This window comes from Hippocampus zosterae, chromosome 9, assembly GCF_025434085.1.
Source record: "Hippocampus zosterae strain Florida chromosome 9, ASM2543408v3, whole genome shotgun sequence".
Classification (NCBI taxonomy): Eukaryota; Metazoa; Chordata; class Actinopteri; order Syngnathiformes; family Syngnathidae; genus Hippocampus; species Hippocampus zosterae.
This window is the reverse complement of record NC_067459.1, coordinates 16,839,121-16,862,950: the sequence shown is the minus strand read 5'-3', so window position 1 is coordinate 16,862,950 and position 23,830 is coordinate 16,839,121. Positions and strand designations below refer to the sequence as shown.

The 23,830-nt window shown below is 44.0% G+C and overlaps 1 protein-coding gene across 2 annotated transcripts; it reads left to right on the top strand.

Annotated features, from left to right (window-relative positions):
* The first annotated feature begins 654 nt into the window (after nt 1–654).
* Nucleotides 655–23,238, top strand: LOC127608164 (G-protein coupled receptor 22-like). Of its 2 annotated transcripts, XM_052077091.1 has the most exons (3): nt 655–1,071; nt 11,694–11,867; nt 19,689–23,238. In XM_052077091.1, exon 3 carries the CDS (start codon nt 19,794–19,796, stop codon nt 21,480–21,482), a length of 1,689 nt encoding a protein of 562 aa, XP_051933051.1. In that variant the 5' UTR covers nt 655–1,071; nt 11,694–11,867; nt 19,689–19,793; the 3' UTR covers nt 21,483–23,238. The 2 variants fall into 2 exon arrangements, with proteins under 2 accessions (XP_051933051.1, XP_051933050.1); XM_052077090.1 differs by lacking the exon at nt 11,694–11,867.
* The last annotated feature ends 592 nt before the right edge of the window (nt 23,239–23,830 follow it).

The following is a 23,830-nucleotide window of genomic DNA, read 5'->3' as shown; positions in this document are numbered from 1 at the left end:
CCTTGGTGACAGAACAGATCAGTTCCAGCATAAGGCTTTTCTCTTTCAGACGTGTGAAGGGTGAACTGCTGACATCAGCTTTCCTCGTGCGTCCCACCCGAAGCAGGTGTTCTCACCTTACATTTAACCCCATCCCAGTCCTCATCCTTTTTCTCACACCGCTTCATGCCTGCTGTCGGTCCGCTAACAATTATGTGCACATCACCAGCAGGGGACGCGGACCTCATATCTATGGCGTGACCAAGGTCGCTGTTTCAACAGAGTGTGACCTTGCTCATTGCTCATTGTGACAAAGTGGCAGCTCACAGTTGAAGGGGGATGCTCCCATCACCACAGCCCTCTCCGAAATATGGCTTCCCTGCACTTTGAGGTACACAAATACACACTCGGCATCCTCCTCCTTTCCCATCTTGTCCGTCTACTCGTTTTGTGTGTGTGTGAAGGGGAATGCGGGGGTGCACGTAATTGGGGAAATCTGCTTGAATTGAGAGTGTTCACCCTTGAGGAATCTCATGTCGTCCTTGTGAAAAGCATCTCTGCCTCTCTCCCTGTCTTGTGCGCACACTCCTGTCCCTCATCCCCGTGCGCCCGCATCCCTGACTCCTCCCCCTTTCCAACAAACATCCTCCATCCTCCCTCCCTCCTTCCCTCCTTCAATCTCCTCCCTCCATCGTCCTGCAGATCAACGTATCCGAGAGGCTGCTTGTGAGCAGATGTGTTCGGCGGGTCCGTGTGTGGGATGCTGTGGAAAGTGTGCTGCGGCGCAGTGGAGAAGTGGAGTACAGAGCGTGGAAATTAAAGGAGGAGACGGTGGGGTGATACCTGCGTGCTGCAGTGGTGGAAGTTCCCCCCCCCCCACACTCCCCCACCCCACCAGCACCAACAACAAGCCTCCTCAGAAGCGCACCTCCTGCCCATGTAATATTGATGAAAAAAGAGAGGCGAAATATTCTGGTCACGTTTTGGGGCTGTCAGCCGGCTGTCCTGAAGAGCACCGGAGTGGAACCTGGTCCAGTATCGGAGACGGACGCCCGCAGTAGGATGTAAACGGAGTTGCCGCTCTTCACACGGGTGAGTTGACTTGTTAGTATAAAACCATTCAAATTAAAAATAAATATAGAGCGAAAGACAACACGGGAAGCATTTTTTTTTCTTCATCACAATTGCAACTGAAAAATGTTGTCTAATGACACAATCGTGACCGTGAAATAATCGTCCTAATTCCAATTGAGTGCGTGCGTTCTATTCTGTAGTAGAAGAATCGTCTTAAGAGCAAACATGCACTTTGTAACCTGAAGTGTGTGAGTGTATTATTTTGCAGTAGTGGTGGCGGTGGTTGTTGTTGATGATGGGCTCCAGTCACATGGACGGGCCACGCTTAATGTGGTGCTCATTTTGAGGGCCACACGCGTTACTTCCCCAATGGACGTCTGCAACTGCATTGTCTTCCGCAAATCGCTCTTAAATGGCGTTAACCCTCCCGGGACAGTCGGGTACCTTTGCACGTAGCATCGGAATCCTAATTGGCATATTTGAATTTGAAATGTGATCTCGCTGTGACATGATTTCAAAAGCATGCCACCAGTGTGTCACCTATGTGTTGATGAGATTGGTGAAATTGGCCCATGTGTGCACGGTGACACCAGCGCGGTGGATTTTTGAGCCCGACGAAGGCTGGTGCAAAATAGCATCTCATCTCATTAGGATGACGCGTATGCTCGAGGTCCCAATTAGCCGCATATATAGCAAGTGTCACGCAATCGCTGATCACCACACCGCCAGCCCGGGACGGCAGGTTTCGCTTTTCTCAGCTGTCAACTGCACAAATGTTGACCTCACAGAACCTCTATTCAACTTTACATTCATTTCTTATGAAGACTTTTTGCTCTCATTATTTTCGCATGCACTCACAGGACACCGGCACAGTCAATGACATTCTATACATATACATCCTAAACCCATTTTTATGGTGGTTTGCTGAGTAGAATGGCTGTAGTTTGCCGTGGAAGAGCATGGTGAGCTAGTGTTTAGCCTGTCTGCATCACAGTCAGAAGATCTGGGCTCAAATCTCCATTTTGACATCTTTGTGTGGACTTGGCATGTTCTCTCTGTGCTTGTATGCGTCGTCTCTTAGTACTCTACTATGTTTTCACATTTAAAAAAAAAACGTGGATGTTAGGTTCGGGGAAAACTCGAAAGGCTCAATCAGTGTTCATTTATCGATATGTGCACTGCAATTGATTGGCGGGCCAATCCAGGAGACACTCGACCTCGTACTCAGTCAGCCGCGATCCGTTCCAATTACCTGCGACTCTAATCAGGAGAATTGGGATCAAAAATGAATGGATGGAGTTTGCAGTGGTGTAAAAAAGCATTGCATCAAAAGCTTACTAATTTATAACTATATTCCAAATCGAATTTTACTAGCATTATGACCACTTCATGATGAGATGAGACGAAACCACCGCGCCGGATGAAAAACAACCTTTGGAGGTGTGCCTGCGATGCTCGCAAAGTGCACCAGAAATGACTGACACCTCATCAATCATGCCTTCTGTGTCTGTTTTGTTTTTTCTCGGGCTTCGGTGGTTTCTTGGGGCCAGAGAGGGATGATTTTTTTTCTCTCTCTCTCTTTTTACTCAAGTACAAGTAGGTCACACAGACGGATTTAACAAATATTACAAAATATTTGTCAAAAATTGCAAACTTCCCTTTCATGTAGTTGATGTGTTGATGTAGTTAATGTGTTTGTTTTATCAAATTATATTGTTAATTCAGTCATTATATCTATATTAGTAATACTTCATAATAAATAGTAAGTAGTTAATAAATGAAAAAAAATGATTTTGTGGCTCATGCTAATGTGATCTGAAACAATGGAAGAATTCAAATTTACCACAATCTTCCTTTTGTTGCTTTTTTTAAAAAATTGCCCCACCTTAATTTTCTGTTTCGGCTTCATTAGCAACTGACCTCATCTCTTAAGACCAGTCACCACTATTTTTTTTTTTTTTTAGTAAAAAGAGTGATTCAAATATCCAGTGATTTCAAATGTCAACTAAAGCCCATTTCTCCTGCGCTGTTTACTTCTGCGGCATATTTTGTGTATTTTTTTTAAAACTCCAAAATGATTAGAAAGTATTTCCCATTAACTCTGGTGTGTTTGCATTGCATGTGGGTCATTGGGAGTTTGTCTTGCGTGCATGTATTTATAGAGCTGCTTTGATGCTGCTTATGAGGGAAATATTCCACCACCAGTCACTCGGCAGCCAGACGGTGCATTGTCGTTGAAGGCCGGCTGTCGTCTTTACTTTCTCAGCACTGAGCAAAGTGATATGATTTGTCCACTTGTGCTACCTTTCACGCATGACATTGCTGAGTGGATGGCCAGACTCTTTCTGAGCCGATTAAAGGGGTCGTCCCGAGTGTGCAAGATTTATGTAAGAGCTGCTTCGCTGTTGTACAAAGAAGTCCTCATAAAGCCACTTGACTGCATTGGATTCAATTTAGGTTTGACTTTAATCGTGGAGCATTTCGTCGAATTGGCTGGACTTTTAATTATTCAGATTAAGGGCAATTTTGGGAAAGGAGCAATGCTGTTTATTGGCATGCGGAAAATACAAATATCTGAAAACAATCATCAAAGTGGAGCATTTTGTAAATGGTGGCGAATTTAAGGAATCTCCAAACGCAATGCAATGAATGTGTATAAAATCATTCAGATATCCTGGAGGAGGGAAAAAAGTCCTACTTAGTCATCTGTTCAGTCAGTGGGGGTGACGCAAGGTAATTCTTTTTGTTTATAGCTTCCACAAAACCAGGTAAACACGATATATTGCTTAAATCAATCCTTCTTGCAGACTGCTATGAATAAATAAACATAGTTAACGCAGCCCTTTGTGTTTGTAAGAAATTGTCAAATTGGAGCACTTGGTAGCTGGCCACCAGGCACAGAGTGCTTAAAAATATATATACAGTATATTGTTTTTACCCTTGAATGGCTTCATTACCTTCATACTAAAATATTCAGTGAAAAACTGACATAAATGACTAATAGAAAGTTCACCCTGGATGGTGAACGACGGCCATCGTGTTATACAGTTACTTTTGGAGTCCCGGTTGACACCAACAACTGGTCAGCGTGTGCTTTCCAAAATACGTCCTGCCTGCAGTTGAACCGTACACCTTTCAAATCTGACTCACGCGCAAGAATACCCCAAGGAAATAGTGCCTTGAAACAACGCGAAACAAGTCATCAATCGGTTTTATCATACGTGCGTTACCAAGAAAGGTGGACCCCACACAAATTGATCGTTGCAGGGGTTTAAAAAAAGAAATAAATTTTTAAAAAATTGCATTTAAAAAATTTTAACATGGTATTTCGCAGGTAAAGAATGAAATAATTTCTGGTGGAAGAATACAGTACGTCGTTGATCGTCGGTGGCACCTTGTGGACACGAAGGAAACGCACCTAACATTTGGGGGCGGGGGGTCTGGTAACATAGTATCTGTTTCATTTGAATTCTGCCAGTTTATTAATAAGAACAGTTTTGGAAATTGTTGCAATTTGAGGGTGTAAAGAGCCCTTAATTCCTTCATTCCATCAGTTGTCGCGATAGCTATTTTTCACCACTCAAAATACATGCGCACTGCACAAATCGCAGTCGTGTTTTAATTATCGTAGGTCTGCAGCCTTGTAAATCGTGAAATCTGGTGATCGATTGGGAAGGGAAGAAAATATTGACTCTCGAAGTGGGTCAGCATTTCAACATCCGTCTGGAACATAAATTCTGAAAACCGCCCATATACTTTATCCAGTATATCACCTGTGGCCCAAACAATGGCAATAAAACTGCATTGATGGGTGAAAATTTAACTGTAATTCCTGATGCTTTTTCGGACTACACGCAGTAGCATAGGGGATTCGTACTGTATTGCTGCTATTGCTAAAATGTCCACTTTGATACCGTTTCAGTTTTTGCGTTTCAAAATGCCATTTAAAAAAAAAAAGATGACTTAACCCTTCACATTTCCGCAACTGAACAAAATAGTTTCCTCGCAAACACAATCAAGCTTCTTGTTGCAAAACAAACAAAAGCCCAAAAGTCCACCTATCCCCTTGTGTTTGCGATGTCCAATTAACGGCACTTTTATCACCTGTTTAGTAAACAGCAGGGCTCTCTGAAGAGTGCCTATGTGTGCAAATGAGAAGGTGAAAGAGATCTTAGCGCAGTGGGACAGAAACAGGTGGATTGTTGTGGAAGAAAAAACACCCGAAGAGGCAATCTATAGAGGAGGCAGAGCGATAAATCAGACGAGCACCGCGTGGTAAGCTGACTGAAACTGACTATCAAGAGCACGGAAAGTGTGCTCGTGCGGTCTACAGGGCACCCGTATGAACACTATATGGACTCAGCATGACCCATTTGCTGCACGTCTTTTTCAGGGATGGCAATTTTCTGCGGATAAGCCGAAATCCGCCGTTTTATTTCTTAAATTGATCATTTTTGTGAATCGTCTAAATCCGTTGAGAAAATTTGAGGAGGGGTCAGATACCTTATCGTCGAGTTTTCACGAGCTTTCCCGATTAGTCTTTCCATCTTCCGATTGTAAACAGCCCTGCGATTGGACGTGTATGATGTCTTACTTGTTGTGATTGGTCGCCCGGTCCAGGCCGCGCCCCTTTCCAATTTTTTCATAGCCATTGCCATCCCTGCTTCTTGACAAATTGCATTTCAGAATACCAATGTGTTATTTTTACTTTTGACAGTTTCTTGAGATGGAAACTGACCGTGAGTAGGAACAATGTTTCATCAAGGTGCCACATTTACTTACACAAAAAAAAAAAAAAAAAAAACAAATGTCATCCTATTTTCCTGCTACTCTGAGTCAGCATGGAAATGTTGTCTGAAGACGATCATCCTAGATTTTACCGGAATTACTGTTACTTGGTTTTTTTTTTTGAAGGCCGAAAGTAATGGGCTTATTTTCCAAAATCAGGAGTGATTTTTACCCAAAATGTGCATCTAAAAATACCGGCACTCTCTGAGTACACAATGACTGACTTGTTCGTCATTCGTGTTCCTTGCTTCAAAAGATTTTATTTATTTGAATTTTTTTGTCGCGGATGAGCTTAGATTTTCAAACACTGATGGAAAAATGGGTGAGGGGCTCTGGGTTTGATTCTTGGCTCCTTGCATGGATGATTCTGGCTATCTCCCACATCTAACAGGCATTCAGTTCACTCTTTCATTCACCCTGTAACCTCATAACATGATAAGTTGTCCACTGTAGGTTGTCCCTGAAAGTGTTAGTTTTGCCATCAATTGGCTGATGACAGGATCTTGTCCTAAGTCAGCTGACCTATAGGCTGTCATGACTCTCATGACAACAAGCGCAATATAAACCGGCGGGTGGACAATCAGTGACTTATTACACTTGTGTATGTATTGTCAGTAATCAGCTCAAACCATCGCATTTGTCGTACAAGGTTGTTGAAACTTGTTTCATGAACACAAAATGGCTGCAACTGGCTTCCTCCTGTGAATGGCGGAACTCTGGTTTAAAGATAATCTCAATCAGGATGGGCGACTTTAATGCTAAAGGGAGCCACAATAAACATACCATTGAAGGAAGGCACAAGACTACCGAACAGCAAACCAACAAATTTTGTGCATGTTTTCACAAAAACTCGAAATTTTAAGGCAAAATTTTAAGGCTGTGTTTGTCCTTCATGTCATTCCAAATCTGCAAAAAAAATCGTTGGGCGTACTCAAGTTAGGAACAAAATAAGACCAAATAAGGCATTACAGTGATCCCTCGCTATTTCGCGGTTCGTTTAGTGCATCTTGGATTTTTTCAAACATATTCTTTTTTTTTTTAAGTCCGCAAAAGGTCTGTGAGAAGCAGCGAAAGTCAGCAAAACAGCGAGTCACATAGACAACATATACAGTACTACATGTATATGTTTGCTGTATTTTGTTATTCATAAACTAACCTAAGTTATACTTGTTTAAATCTAGTAGTATACAGCATTAAGTGATGTTAATTACTTCAAAATTTACTTCTACGTGCATGTATACCATTAAATTTGGCCTTATAAATATTATGTACATGTACCTGTGGGGGGTGGGGGGTCGCTACTTCGCGGATTTTCGTTTATTGCGGGTGGTTTTGGTCCCCGTTAACCGCGATAAACGAGGGATTACTGAAAATCCGTCTGTGTGCCATCTAGTGGCAAATGGTAATATTACAATTTAAAATTACAATCGACCCCTGCATACTCAGGGTTTGGCACCCACAGATTTGCAAATTCACTATTTTTTTTCTTTCTCGTTTTACACTCCCCCCACCCATCTTCCTCTCCCATTTCCTTCCTTTTTCAACGAGGAACTCGTTCTTAATGCTTGTCAACGTATTGGAAGAATTTGACGGAGCATCCCACTCTATTCAAAAGTCAAATTTGTCAGCAAGTGGAGACATGAGATTTTCATCAGAAAGCTCTCTCATGCTCACTCTGATAGAATCACCGCCATGACGACTTGTTTGTAGCATTTATGGATATTAATCTTGTCTTTTCATATATGGAACGAAGCAGCGTTATGCCACGTTAAACCTCCATCTGTCATGAAGGGACAATGGTAGGAAAAGAACACCTGCAGCATGCGATCACCCCTCGCCCGGCAATGTCCTGTCTGCAGCAGATAAATGTCAGTAATTGAGTGCTAATTGCCTCGACCAGTGAAACAAATGAATCGTTTTAACCTGCCTCATCAATTCCACGCACTCCTTTGTTGTCACATCTTTTCTCATCGTGAGGTTTTCTGACCTCTCTTCTCCTCCTCCCTTCATATTCTTACTTAGCAGCGTTGCATAACATCGTGCCTAAATATAACGGCTCCAAAAATCAATTTTAGATGCAGAAATAGGGAGCGCTTCTGGTACTGGATGTTGGTGTGCAGTGCACTCTGCTACGGATCGAAACTTAAAGCTCAAGAACTCGATGTTGAAGCGAGTATGAAAAAGAAAGCGGAGGCGGTTGCACTTATACACAAACGATCCCTCAGTCGTGCACATTAAAAAAAAAAAGTTTGCACGAAATTGCAACGCCAACTAGAACAGCTGAAATTTATTGAGGGTTATTTCGAGGCTCTGTACCTGATGGAAAGTGTGTGCTGGCTTTCATGAACATAAGTTTGAAAGTAATTCTGAACTCGGCATATTTGGGCAACCTCAATATTTCAGTTGTTTGACTTCCCCTCTCAAAAACATTTTTTTTTAAATCATATTTTTTCTAAGTTTAAAATGTTTTTATCTTGGTCTCATTCATTTTTAATGTCCCCAAACCTGGCATTTGAACAGGAGCATGTAGACTTTTTATATCCACTCCAGTAAATAATAGAAACAACATCCAAAATAGAAACATTCACACTTGGCCACCTGCGAATTTTACACCGCAGCCATCCTGTGCACACAAGCTTATTGACGAGGCCTTAGAAAAGAGCAGCGTCAAGGCTTGTTATCACACCAATAACTCGAGAGCAGCACCTATAGTGACAGATGACCTCGCGTGAAAAATTCTCATTTTATTCACAACAGCGCAGCTCAACAGAGTTGCATTGAACATTCCCGCCGCGTCCGCGTCCACGTCTAAAATGTTGCCGTAATGGAGCAGTAAATGGCCCCTCTGCAATCTATTCCCAAACTGAGCAGAAGGAATGTAGGCGTCGTCACCAGCATGAGAGATGTATAACGCACGCTTCCTCTTGATAATGGTCTTATTGTCTAAATAAGTGTCATCATCATCATCACGGCCGTCGTTGCTCGGGGGGGGATGCTCGGGCTGACTCTGATTTCAGCATCTTTGCCCCTTTCTCTTGATTTCCTCCAGTTTTAAAGACGCGTGATTGCACGGCGGCTTTGATTAGAGCTTATTGATGGGCGGCACGTGTAATGTCAAAATTACAGGCTCGGGGCGTCATCACCCGCATAGAGCGTTGCGGAGCGCCGCTGCTAATGAATGGCGCAACTAAATGAAATCCATCGAACAAGCTGTCAAGTGGTAATGATGCCTCACACCCTGTGGACCGGCTGTGTTGAGACCAAGGTCTTTTCTTTACACACATCTCACTTTATGGATTGCTGGTTGTGATAATTAACCGGACTTCTATTGCTTCTTTATCAATGTTATGGTATATGCTGTCAGAGTTTTAGTATTTAATGAGGCAGGACCCCCCCCTCCCCCCACGCCCACCCCCCCGGTCCTTTCTTTGGCCTAAATGTAGTGAGTAAGGACCGCTCTCCGAATTGACACATTTGCTCATTTTCCACTGGGATATCTCGGGCAATTGTAATCCTCGTGACTACCCGTGGCGCCATTAGGCCTATTTTAGTTGGGCCCAAGCCTCCCTAGAATATTCCTAAACCCTAAATGATTTGTATTGCATCAGCTAAAAAATATTAAATATAAAGTATCCAGAAAATGAAATTTAATAAATATTACCACAACTTGTGGTCGGTCCCACTGCGGCACAGACCTCCCTCAGATCGTGTGAGTCCCCCCCCAAAAAAATTGACAAGGGACCATGTTTAACCATGGCAATTTTTCGTGAAATATTTCCACACACCGTGTAAGCAGCACTGTGTCATGTGACAGTGTCGTAAAGCGACACAAATGTCGTGAAGTTGGTGAGCGCGAGATGAATCGTTATTGCATAGTACTCATTATCACACAGTTGTTGTCCACCTATTATTGGGCCAAATATTTAAATATTAAGATTGAGCTTCATGTCGCGCCGCTTCCCCTATTCCTTGCCACAGGCCAGCGGGACTGCTTGTAAGTATCTTCCAAGAATAGCAACGATCGGATAGCGATTAGTCGACTGCAAGCTTTAACCCTTTCAGGCACAGCGGTGACTATAGCGGACAGCTTATCATGTTATCAGGTTACAGGGTGCATGAAAGGGTTAAAGTAGTCAAGTCAATATGTCGACTAATCAGTTTAAACCCAAGCGTTTTGTTTTTCCCTCGTTCCAAAAAGCAAGTGGAGGACATCATAATTATTGTGTAATTGCTTTACCCCTTGGGGAGGCTGTTGAAATTCCTCCCGCCTGCACGATCACGCTGATAGGTAGCATTTAGAGGTCAAGGTAGACGCCATCACTTTCAACAACTTCCACTTTGACACCTTCTAAATATTCGGGGCTCCGTCTTCTATTGTGTCACTGATATGGGCAAAACAATACATTTGGAAAAGCATCTGAATCCGGCCCCTTAACTGATTCAATGCCACGGCCGTTTTTTTTGTGTGTTTTTTTTTTAAGAATCCAGGCATTCAGTCTCTGTCCGCCTTTCTGTATTTTTATTTTTTTTCAAATGCTAGAGGAAAGAAGCAACTGAAAATGGCTAGCACTGTTAATCATAATAACACGTGAGCAGGGTCACTGGCAACTTCCCTGGCTGAAACGTGGGGAAACACGGTGGCGTGCAACAAGCAGAAAAGCAGGCATGTGTAAAGTGTAAGACGGATGGTGTCAAGTAGGATTGGAGGGGAGGGGGGGGGGGGGGGTTGGCAAGGTGGCCCGACTGGGAGATGGATGGAGGTTGCAAGCAGGGAGCAAACATTCCCTTCCAGCAAAAACGCAAGTCCACATCCATCTGCGGACCATCCATCCATCATCCATTCTACGCACCTGCAGTTTTTATCTCTAGTCCAGTTCCCTCCCCACTTCCCAACTTCTCTCACGTGTGGTTGAGATTCAGCATTTTTCTTGAAGCACACAGCGCGTCGTGCGCCTCGTATCGCGATCCGTCTTGTGCGACATCCGCAGCGAGCGTGCTGGCGGGGAGCATGTGCAGGGAGCCGTGTGGGCGCCTGTGGGCGTGCGGTGTAGGTGGCGGTGAGAAACCGCTTTGCACGATTACACTCGGAGTATGCCGCTGCCGAAGCTCACATGGAACAACCTCGGAAAGTAAATGGCAGGAAACCTACTCTTCGGGGTTTTTTTCTCTTCTAATATGACAACTCCGATGTAAATCACCAGAAGCAACTCTATTTTGGGGACATGAGGTGCGATGCCCCACAATGTCCACCAGGTGGTGTTGTTCTTTCCTATTAACATGTACTGGGAGATCTTCGGTCATGACATATACATGGTTTCGAGGTTATGGACTAGCTTGCGCAGTAGGGTAAGAATATGTCATGGCGCGCATAGGCCTACCATTTTTTATTTTGATTTTCTGACTGAGAAGTTTTTCATAAAACTGTTCACGATTATTGACTTGACTTCTGCCACCATGGGGAAAAGAACCAAGGACTACCTGTATTTTGCATCGAATACAGTGCAATACGCACTTCAGTTGTGGAATGTGTTACAACTCGTCTCATAAGCACTATTCGATGTTGTTTTTCTTGAAATGCCCATGTGAGTCAACATGACGTTTTCATTCCCGTCAGCTCCCTATGCAGGGGCACAATGTAATCAGCCCAGAGTTTGCCATGCTAATAGCAAGCAGAGTGCGTCCTTCTGGCATATGAAAATATTTTGTATCCATTTATGGAGCATATAGCGTTGAGCTTGGTTATTTAAATTCACTCTTCATAGGGGTGGGCAGGCTTGTCTTTTGTTCAAAGAATGTAAGTTTATTTGTCGGCTACATGACATTGAAACGTTGGATCTCTTGTGGTGCCGAAGGTTTTATCGCAACTACAGTGGAGCAGTAGCAATCACCGCGTTAGGGGTCCTGTCAGGGATGCTGCTGCCCACCTGCTGGGTGCGTGCGGTTTGCACTCCGAGAAGAATTGACTGAGATAATGAAGGCCCTGATCGATTGTCTCACTGCGGACATCGGGAATGCCTAAGACAGCCGTGAGTCAGCGTACTGCATGCGCTATCATCCTGTTGGCTTCCTTTCCTTCCTTTGTTAGTGCCTCCCTTCTTCCCATCTTGCCGAAATGTCAACTTCTGGTGTCGCGCAGAATCAAAGCTTTCTCCTCGCCTCCCCGTTTGTGGTGACATTTCACAGTTTAACAATGAAAAAATCCATAATAGAAGGAACAGATGACATGTTTCTTGAGCCTCAGTAAACCGTATTACACACGACAATGCCTTCCATCTTTGTGAGGGTGTAGTCGGTTGGCGCGCTGACGATGTGACAATTATCCCCATCACTGGTTGCAACCAGGATTTCATATTGAATACTGAGTATTTCTTCGAGAGTTGAAGATGCACTTCAGCAGTAAAAGAAAAAAAAAAGGAAAATAATAACGGGACCCCTTTACCACAAAGTGCAAATGACATATTCAAATGTAACCTCAGGGAAATACGATGCATGCACGGTGATGGAGTGCGATACGCTCTTATCGGTTCTTACACGGACAACTGACGGGAGGTTCAAAATAAGAGCTGAGGAACAGCGGATTGACACCCCGGCATGCAAGCAACATGATGAACAGCAAGCCTTCAAAACTTTCTCAAGTATGTGCACCAGATTAGAAGTGCACTTTTTTTTAAAATCTCAGATGGATCAAGTCTAGTCTAGTGTGTCTGGGACCGTGTTGCGCCTCTCTGGGCCTTTCGACACGCGGAGTTGCATCTCCACCAACTCATCCGCCAATTTGGTCACAAAAAGGCGTCTGCACTTGTCATAAAAATACATACAGATGTACGATTGGGGGTGCAAGGCAGTTTCCAATTGCCCATGTCACATGCACGGCCGATTTCATCATTTGCCAGGAGACAGCTTGCCATTTACCCGTCAATGTCATGTACCGACCCCATCGAGTCTATTTCTGTTACCGCACTGTCAAGAACAGCGCACTCGGGCGTAATGCACCCGGACCGCCCCTTATTTTGATACAAATGAGAAATGCCAGTCGGAATGGCCGCAGAAAGACGACTTCCATCCCACAAAGGCACACGAAGGCACTAAAGCCCCGTTAGGCCCAATTTTACCTGCGCAAAGTCAAGCAAAAATACTTGAACTCATTTGCCAAATAACTTACAATGTATATTAATTTAGGTTTGTCCTCTAATGTGTTTTGATAGCCCGAAATCCAAGATCATCAGAAAAAGCTATGAGAGCACCTCAGAAAACCTGAGTTCAACCACCGTGAAAGAATTAAGTTTGATTACATGTATCTGCACGACATTTTTTCTAAAAGTAAAAAAAATAACCCTCCTGTGCCCACATACTTTTGTCCAGCTTTAGCGAGTGTTTCAGTGTTAAGATAATTGGAGATAAATGGCAAGTTGCCATGCAGAAGAAGTGAGCAGAAGTGTAGCTTGTGTCAAGCCACACTTAGGACTCTTACTGGTGTTATTTTTAGTGTGTTCAGTTGACTTTAAATTTGGATCTTTTCAATTAGTGTGGTGCCTTTGAGTACCATTATCCCGTCTTTGACCCATGTTGGCATCACAACTTCTGCAATACGGTAAACAATGAAACCCATGCATCCATTTGTTTTCTAGATTGCATTTCCTGTTTGTGGTTGTGGGAGATGCGAGCCTCTCCCAGTTGATCTTGGGGCAAGAAGTGGGCTTCACCCTAGACTGGTTGTCAGCCAATTACAGGGCACATTCACATCTTCAATGACCATCACACGCATGTTTTTTGGAATGCAGGAGGAGCTGGACTACAATTCATTAAGCAGTGTGCAGTTAATTGCACACCCCATTATGTTAAAAAGGCAAGGACAATTTCCTTTGAGAAATATGATGCAAACACTGATTTAAAGTCAAGTGAACACAAGAGAAGACCAAAATTGCGGATGTGTTGATAACAATCTTATCATCAACCACTTGATGATTGCTTTGATGAATCTATTTTAATTTTGACCTTTCATCACACTTTCTACTCCTCCGCTCCTGAGTAAATAATTACGTCCTCATCAGGCATCGGCAGACATTGCTGAGGACCCTTTAATTTCAGTCTAAACAGAAACATTGAGTATGCATGCAGGCTCTAGTCCTCCGGGACCAAGATTGAGATGCACTTTGAAGACATGCTTGTGTGTACGTCCTCTTTCGGTTGTATTCATGTGTCCAAGTGCACACGTTCAATTCAGCTGACTGCAATCCACCTTGAAGAAGCAGTTCAAAAGAAGAAAGTCCTTTTCTCATATTTTTTTTGACTCCTGCCCAAATATCTATATATGCCCTGTGATTGCCTCGACTTCGCATGTCTGATATCACGTTGGTCTTCTTTATTTTGACAGCAAAATGGTTTAGACTGAATCCGTAGTATCGATTGGTTGCACCCGTGCACACCATTTTGTTTGGCTTCACGACTCAAATGATTGCTCAATGCCCATCCACTGTTGTCAACATACCGGTACACGGTTTCTTACTTTGTTCTCTGTGCCAAGAACAGAAACTGCAACATTTTGTCTTTATCTGTGCAGAAGCAATTATATCTCTGGCACCAAACAGCACGCAATGTCGTGGATTGTGTGCACATGCCGCACATGCTGCATGGAGGTTTGCATGAGCACAGCATGAGGTAGGCCTTGACTGCCCTTAACAAGCTGACACCAATAACGAACCTGTCAGTGGGGCCCAGGAAGCTGCACATAATATTCAGTGTCCACACGCTAGGTCGGCAGAGTGGATATAACAAGGTGAGCAAACAGACAGCCTTTCCTTTTTGAGGATCTTTATAATCGTTAGTTGCCAGGTAGTGGCTTGCAAAGCGCCATGGAAGAATACCAGCGTGAATGTGAATGTGAAAGATTGTCCATCGGTTGTACCCTGCAACTGACTGGCGATCATTTCAGGGCGTAGTCGCCCTAAGTTACCGTATTGGCCCGAATATAAGACGGTGTTTTTTGCATTGAAATAAGACTGAAAAAGTGGGGGCCGTCTTATATTCGGGGTCTAGACATTATACCCATTCATGACGCTAGATGGCGCCAGATACCATTGACGTGAATGCTGAACTTGACTCGCTCTCAGCAGTTTAAATAAAATTAGTTGATCCCTCTGAAAATCCATCCATCCATCCATTTTCTAATGGATGGAGCCTATCCCGGCCGTCTTCAGGCAGTAGGCGGGGTAAACCCTAAACCAGTCGCCAGCCAATCGCAGGACACATAGACGAACAAACATCCACGCTCATACTCACAGCTAGGGACAATTTAGAGTGTTCAATGAACCTGCCATGCATATTTTTGGAATGTGGGAGGAAACCGGTGTACCCGGAGAATACCAACGGAAGCACGGGGAGAACATGCAAACTCCACACAGAGAGGCTGGAGCTGGAATTGAACCCGGTACCCCTGCACTGTGAGGTCTGCGAACCAACCACTGGCCCACTGGGCCACCCTGAAAATGTCATTTTAATTAAAAGAACATTTTTAATCAGATTAAATGGTGCAGAAAAGACTTTCGCTGCCCTTGCAGCCTCTATGAGAACGTTGTACTGTATTTTCCCATCTGCAGGCTAGATCTTCATCTATTGCAGTGAGGGCTTTGACATTTTCTTTTGTCTGTGTCCCTTTGAGTCTCTTCCCAGCTCGTCACACACTATCCAGCGTCCATTACCACAAAACCGGCATCGTCATTGTTGCACTTAGTCAGGGAATGGCATCAATTACACTTGTTGAAAGCGCCCTTGCCTGCTCATTTAAACACTTCTCAATTAACCCCTTGTACTTACAAACTGCATCTAATGAGAATCCGATGACGGCCAGACGCGCGATACGACTGCGGAATGCCAGGCGTAACCTTCTTCTTGAGAACATTGTGTTGCTTTTACAAACAGGTAGTCTACTTGCGAACATAAACAGTTCAAACCAGTCAGTAACAAGTGGGAGCGGCGTGATTTGAGATCTTGTTAGCAGCTTACAGGTGAAGTCGGATAAATGACAGTTTTGTCCGATGTCATTAACTTTGCTGCCTCCTTAGAAATTAATTGTGTTTATGTTTATCTTGGTGTCAAGACATATGACCTTTCAAAGCTATTTTTTGCAGGTTTGGTTATCGATTTTTTTTTCTTTTCTTTTTATGACGGTTATAATGAAACAGAGCGGTAAACTTCACAGCCGCAAACACTGTTTCAAAGTTAAACATTCTTGAGTTGGAATCATTGATGGTGCAGTGGTTAGGCTCCATTTCCCTGTGACCCTAAACAAGAAATACACACAAAGTACAGTACAGATGGAAAATGGCTGAATATCTGTCTGAATATCTTAATTCTCATTTGCGGAGTGTTTTCCTGACAGCAAGAATGATCTGAGTCTACAGTTGTGTATATGTCATCCTTGTTGTTGACAAGTGGTCAGTCCAAGGTGTAAACCAGTTTCTCGTCCAAAATTGCCTTCAACACACATGACCATGAACAATATTTGCGAATATTAGCAGAAAATGGATGGAGGAAGTACGTCTTGCGTAGGACTTATATGATTCTGGAATGACTACAAATAGAAAGGTTTGGGACCTTTCTGAATTTCCCGGAACGCATGGCTGTTAGCCATTTTGGTGGGCTAGTCTCGCTAACAAAGTGTCATTTGCCATTGGTCATGCCTTGTTCGTGGGTTATTGTTGGCTTTAATAGTCATGGGGGGGGGGGGGGCAGAAAAAGGTTCTTTAGACTGCCGAAAATCATTACCAACCGGAGGTTTGACGCTCACCAAAAAGAAAAACAAATGATGAAGAGACTTTGGCTGTCCGCCCCTCCTTTGCACTGTAAGCTAAGATGTTGCTATGGCTGCAAGCCACAAACGTCGCCGTTGGTTAACATTCTGGAGAGAGCTCCACATAAAAGACATGCTGTTTTTTCCCGTGTACTCGTTACAAGAAGGTAAATATACAACACCCTGGGCTGCTGCTTGTACGTTTTTGAAAGTTTATAATTTACCGTAACATTGATGCTAATTTTGATTAGCATGTTTTCCTTTTACTGTATGATCTCATTTAGCTTTACAATACAATACAATACAATACATGCTGATTTATATAGCGCTTTCACAACAGCGGCAGCTGTAACAAAGCGCTTTACAAAACAGTTAACAAAGTAAAATAATAAACACAACACATAACATAAAACACGGACAGTCGTGCAGTCCTAACCACTTTTCCGTCACACGCTTTAATCAAATGTTGCAGAAGAAGCTTTACAGGCTGATAGAAGGTTGGTGGTTATTTGAAAGCTCAATTGTATGCAAAACACCCCTGTTGGAAGATGAGTCGAAAGTCCGCAGAATGTGTCTGCATACACGTACTGATAAAAAATAAAAACAAAAAAAGCCATCTGAGCCATCCAGATGAAAAAAAACTGGCATCTTTTCCTCTTCCGATAAATGATATTGTGACCCACGTCACACTAAATTAACAACGCTTACAAGTGTTGGTAGGCAATACTCCAAATGAGATCACAGGTTTCTGTGAGAGGACGATAGGGAGTGTGCTTGTACGCACTCTTGCCCAAGCTCGTCAAATCGATGACGCTTTAAATCAATGTTCCAGCAACACTGCAAACCCCGTGGAACCCATTAGCGGATTAAGATGGACTACAGTTCCACTCGGAATTCCCCCCTTATGCCTGTAGGTCCCTCCCTCTTGGCAAATGGGAGGGAATGCTGTGAAATAAAAGAGAAAAGGGCACACACGAGGGTAAGAACGGCAATTGTGCTAGAGAAAAGGTCAACAGTGGGGCGAGGCTCCACAACGCACCCGCAACTCTTCATTTACAGAGCAGAGGCAGGTCAGGTGTGGCCAAAAGGCTCCCTTAACCCAAATCAACACCTTACACAAACTCTATGTATTTGTCGGGTTTATGACAATTCTAAGAGCAGATAAACATTTAATTTTACAGCATTCCCCCCTAGCCCATCAAGCCCTGAATCCTTAGTAATGAAGAGTTAAAATAACAGGCCCTTATAATTGAAACTATATAAAGAAGTCAAGAATAATGTTTTATTCAACTATTGTTTCAGTAACTGTCATGAGGGGGTTGGCAAAAAGAAAATGCTTACAATATGTCACTGATTTATTACCAATGAAAATTTGAAATTTGACACATTTTAGCAAGTATCATAGAATTCATCTTTGATTTGCTTTTGTGGGCCGCTTAAAATGATGTGGCGGGCCACATATGGTCCCCGGGCCTTGAGTTTGACACCTGTGGTATAAACTGTAGAAGGAGTATGTATGCAGTATGCAGGTTCTTTCACCCCAGCTACATTTTAATGCTAAAATATTAGTGCTAAAATCATAAAATAAAATATAACGCGAAAATCGAAATTACAAAAAGTTACATGAAAAAAAATGAATTCCAATTATTGTTATCCATCCAAATTAAGCATTTTACAAAAAAACGGGGGGAGGAGCAATCACTTTGAATGTATTCATCACCGTTGTCACGTTGCACTAAAGTTTTAAGAGTCTGCCTTAAAGGATTTTATAACGCGAGATGGTTTCTTCATGACAGGTGGTCTTAAGCCATCATAAATGCCATATTCTTGACACAAAACAGACTGGCTCTTCTAGTCAATCAAAATGGGAGCAGAGCGAGATGGGCTTTGAGGGACACAGGAAAGTGAAGGAGGGGGGTAAGAAGGTGCGTGTGAAGGGCTCCTTTTCTTTTTCTGATAGGCTTGTTTATGTGCCACTGTCTGTGGATCATTGATCCATTCGTCTTCATTACGACCCCCAGTGAGAACTATTAACTGCTGCCACCCTCAGTCGGGTGTCTGCAATGTTGACATTCAACGCACGGTCTCACAGCGACCCTGCAACCTCTTCGAAGGAAGGTTGAAGCCGACAGTTTTCTTCTGCTGGTGGTGTTGGACAGGATTTAAAATGGTAGTTTTATATTTGGCATATTCGTGGTTCCAATCAGCTTTCATCCTCATCACAGGCTGAGTTGTGTGCGGTATCCGAACCGAAGGTTGCCAAGCTAGTGATCCTGTGGGTCTTTGTACAATCTGCGGACCACACACACGCTTTCTGACTCATATAATGTATATTGCATAATCAAGCATCCGCCTACTCAGGTTCAGCAGAATGTTACATCATATTCAGCAAGCGATTGGAAGTATTTTCAGAAGACAATTTCAAACTTGTGTGTCATTTGTAAATGCTCAATAATCCCCCCGCCCCTTCCCCACACTAAAATCAAGATTCTCTGAGCAGTGTTTCCTAACCTTTAGTGAGCCAAGGGGTGTATATATATATATATATATATATATGTCAGAATATATATATATATATTTATTTTTTATTTTTTGCATGAGGAAAATATCACGGCACATCACCAAACAAAAATGTTACATCAAGTCTTTATAATTCTGCAGTCTGCTTTCTAATGGAAGAGTGTTCCATTTTTTTTACCTTTCAACATACATTGCTGCTCAAAAGTAGACAGAATTTAAGAAATAAACATTTCATGCTAAATCAACGAAATCTGGTCATTGCTCATCGCGCACCTCTCACCTGACCCAATGATTGGGAATCATTGCTCTCTCTCGTGAGACTTCCTTCGCTGCCCCCATTTGTGCATCTGCAGCCTCTGGTCAGGTTTCACAGCTCCTCAAAAACAGCTTGAGTGCACCCCGTGACTCCAATCAACCGATGCGATCACTTTCACCGCACTACATCACCTCAGAGACTCTCTCCACTTGACAAGTTTGACTTGAACTGGTAATATGACATAAATGTATCGCCACTTATCGTTCTCTTCTTTGTTCGCAGAAGACCGTCCTGACCCCTCATCCCCCGCCGCCCCACTCTTCATCGACGACGATGAATTGGTGTGGTAGCAGCTGTTGCTATGTGTAAAGGAGTACCGTGGCACCAATGGAGACCGAAGGCTATCGTGACCTCCCGGAGACCAGCGATGGTCACGGGGTAGGCCTCCTGGATGGACGGGGTGGGGGTGGGGCAGAGGAGGACTGGAGCACCCCATATCCTCTTGGCTTCCAGGTGTCTTTGACCACAGTGCTGATCCTGGAGCTGGTACTGGGCTTCAGCAGCAACTTGACTGTACTCGTGCTATACTGCGCCCAGTCCAACCTGGTGGACTCGGTCAGTAACCTGGTCACCGTCAACCTCCACGTTCTGGACATACTGGTGTGTGTGCTGTGTCTGCCGCTGACGGTCGCCGTCATCTTGCTGCCAGCCAATGGAAGCGGCGTCGGGAGCTTGGCCACGTTGTGCTGTTTTCACGAAGCCTGCGTCACGTTCACGAGTGTGGCCACAGCTGTGAATGTCCTGGTGATCAGTTTAGACCGCTACGACATCTCTGTGCGTCCAGCGAGTCGCCTCTTGAACCCTCGCCGTGCTGGACTGCTCCTGGCAGCAGTGTGGGTCGTCTCTCTGGCCGTCTTCTTCCTGCCTTTCCTCGAAGGTGACTTTTTCTCCTCAACAACCGAGGACAGTGAGGATGCGGAGCCAGGGAGCCTGAACAATGACTTTGAGTCCATTACAGGAACCACAACCATTTTTTCTTCTCTCGCACCTTCGGTTTTACCCTCAACGCACCCTTCCTCCCCCTCACACCACCTTTCTCCAAAATGGCAGAACAGAACACTGCTGTGTATTGGGGGGCAAGGCTACTACACAGGAATGGCGATGTATTACCACTTGCTACTCCAAGTGCCCTGCTTCTTCATCGCGGTGGTTGTCATGCTGTTCACCTACTCCCGCATCCTCCAGGCGCTCAACATTCGGATCGGTTCCCACATGATGAGGAGTAACCGTACCAAGGACTCGACCTGCAGGATACGCTGCAGGAGGACGAAGAAGAAGGACCTCACCTTGCCAACAGAGGTCGTGTCCTCCAATCAGAACCAGAATCGCTCTCATCCTCCCCTCATCCCATCTCCCACCCCGACACCGACATCCCCGCCCCCGCTCTCCTCCATGCCCCAGGGGATATCCGACAGCGGCGCGACGGTCACAACCGTCAGTACGGCCGCCACCACCCCCATCGCCACCACACCCGCCACCCCTGCTTCTCCGACTCCCGCTTCAGGATCCGCGCAGACCCGCGCCACCGCCCCGCTACCGGCTTCCTCCATGGGTGTCCAGGCCTCGGTTTCTGCGATCATCGCCTTGAGACGGGCCGTTCGTAGACATAGGGACCGTCGGGAGCGCCAACGTCGCGTCCTTAAAATGTCTCTCATCATTATATCCACCTTCTTGGGCTGCTGGGCTCCATTGTCCGCAGTCAACATTCTGATCCTGTGTATGGGCCCCAGCGACGGTTTGGTGCGGATCCGTCTTTGCTTCCTGGCGATGGCTTACGGAACAACAATCTTTCACCCTCTGCTCTATGCTTTCACGAGGCAGAAGCTGCGCCGGGCCCTGAAAACACGAGTCAAGAAAAGAGTCGTGTCTCTTCTGCAGGTGGACCCGGCTCCCATTGGAGGGACAGTCATTCATAACTCCTGGGTGGAGGGGGGTGGCCAGAGGAAGAGTCGCAAGCCCCGAGTGGAGGCCAGCGACGGCACTGATCGATGCCTCACCGAGGCAGTGAGGGAATGAGGCTGGTTTTCGGTGTGAGCCCGTCGTGCGTGTCAAGCGTGCGTTTGCGATTTGAGGGATCGTATGCCAGTGTCTGTTGAGGAATGCTGCGTATATCCTTGCATGTGTGTGAGAAGCTGTTAGTTTACAAAGGCCAGATTCCAGGTCAGAGGGTCGAAACATGAGCCGCTGCACTCCCAACATAAGCTAGACGATCACATTTCACTCTCTCCGTGGCAGCATATGAACTCCAGTGAACACATGATGGTGACGCCACACATGAAAATATCCCACAATCCAGCATAAGGCTTAGATGATCAGTTAAAAATTGCTCTTCCGAACATGTGCACAGACAGTCCCCACAATACTTCCCCACATAAACTTACACTGCACACTGCTCTGCGCTTAGTCATTAAAAAGCACACAAACATTTATTATATCTACCTGCACACATATTCTCAATGAGAACAAATCTTGAGGTCTATCTTTCCCCTGAAATCCACCCTCGTCTTTTCATGCCTTAATTGAGTTCATGAAATATGCGTGTGGTGCTGAATGTCCTGTTGTACGTTTACAGAGTAGTGGTCGCGGGGAGACTTCACGCTGGCGCAACGTCCTGGTGAGTAATTACAAAGGTTCAGAAGTTTACATTGTGAAATTACCAGCAAACTGGTCAAATAAAAGAAAGTACAATTACAAATAATTTCAAAGGCATTACTGTAAAAATAATAATAATAATCATCATCATCTCAAGTAGTTTTGAAAGCAGCATTGGAGGTTGCGTGATACTGTTGTGATTGCGAGCGTGTGCTGAAATGAAAGTATTGACCCGCTAAGATGTGAACACACAATTGTTGCTTCTCGATTGACCGTCGAGTTTACGCAGTTCAGCAAAGGGGCTTGACAGCAGGGGGCGCTGGGGTTGACTTTAATTATGTGGCTCATTAATTGCGTTTGTAGTATGTGTAAATGACGGGCCACTGTACAACCACTGCATCACATCAGATTTTCAGTGGAAATCAAAAGGGCAATATTTTTGTGAAACCCGTCTCTAGTACTTGTAAAACGGAGAACTGCTGAAATAGGAGAAAACCACATGCTGTTCAATTTTGAAACTCTCGATTTGGAATGAACTTTGAGACGGATGGGCCTTTGCCATCGACAGCACTGAGTCCTTGACGTATTTACACTGTACCTGTGTTTCTCTATTTCCTCAGGGCTCACATTTACGAACGTGCTGGACATGAAATGCCAAAACCAGCCCTCAATCAGCTATTCTATTGTGTGTGTTACCGTAAGTAAAGATTTATGTCACTCCTTAAGGTAGAGAAGACATCAAACTTTGTACAAACTCCTGAAGGCTTGGAAACCACCTCAGGTTTTGGGCTATCGTCATACTCTCACACCTTTTACATAAATGGTGAACCAAACCGAAGTCAATAATACTTGTGTGCTCGTGTACATTTTTTCAGGGATGTAAATATTTGAAGTGTCAGATCTGGGGATTTAGTCAAAGAGATTTTTTTTTCTTCCCCTCTTCTTTTTGGTCAAAAAAAAAAAAAAATCATCTGCCGGACAGAAAGAGAGCCATGCATTGTGATGAAGTGAGTTACTGTAAAGAGAGAGGCTACATGTACTCAATCGTATTTGTGTTCATGTGTGTAAACAGTATTGTACATTCATGACCCTGTGTATAGAGAAATATTAGTATTGTATAAAAATTTATATGACTGTGTTATTGTATAGAACAGAATCTGTATTAAAATGTAATCTATGAGTTGATCTATCTCGACTTTGTCACATTGATTTGTGAACATTTTCATAATTTTATTCATTATGGTACAACCCGCAAGGTTGAACAAAATATATTCCAGGACTCGGGCTAAGCCCTTACAATTTTTAAAAATAATTACATTGAACATTCGTCACTATCACACAGTACAGATAAGCAACCCACTGCTAATAGGAAAACATAAAAATAATAAAATACTAAACTTGAAGATGAACAACAAAGGTGTACTGTAATGCAAAAGTGATTCAAGCTGCAGATGTGCCTCACAAATCTAAATTATATTTTCTATTCAAAAGCAGAAAACTCCTTTCGACATTTGTAATTATTGGTCCCAATTTAAAAATACAAATACAACAATCTCAAATGAATGAGTATAATTAATGCACATTTCTGGTGTAACCCAAGTGATACTCTTGTGTTTACGTGTTTTGTTTTCAAGAAGAGCTTTTGTGACTGTACAATTTCTTGGGAAAACAACAGTGGGTCACTTGGATTCATCCTAGTGGGGGGTGAGTCCCTCGACCTTAGCTGTCCCACCCTGTCAGTGTCTTTGCTCTCCAGATGTATTTGATCCCTA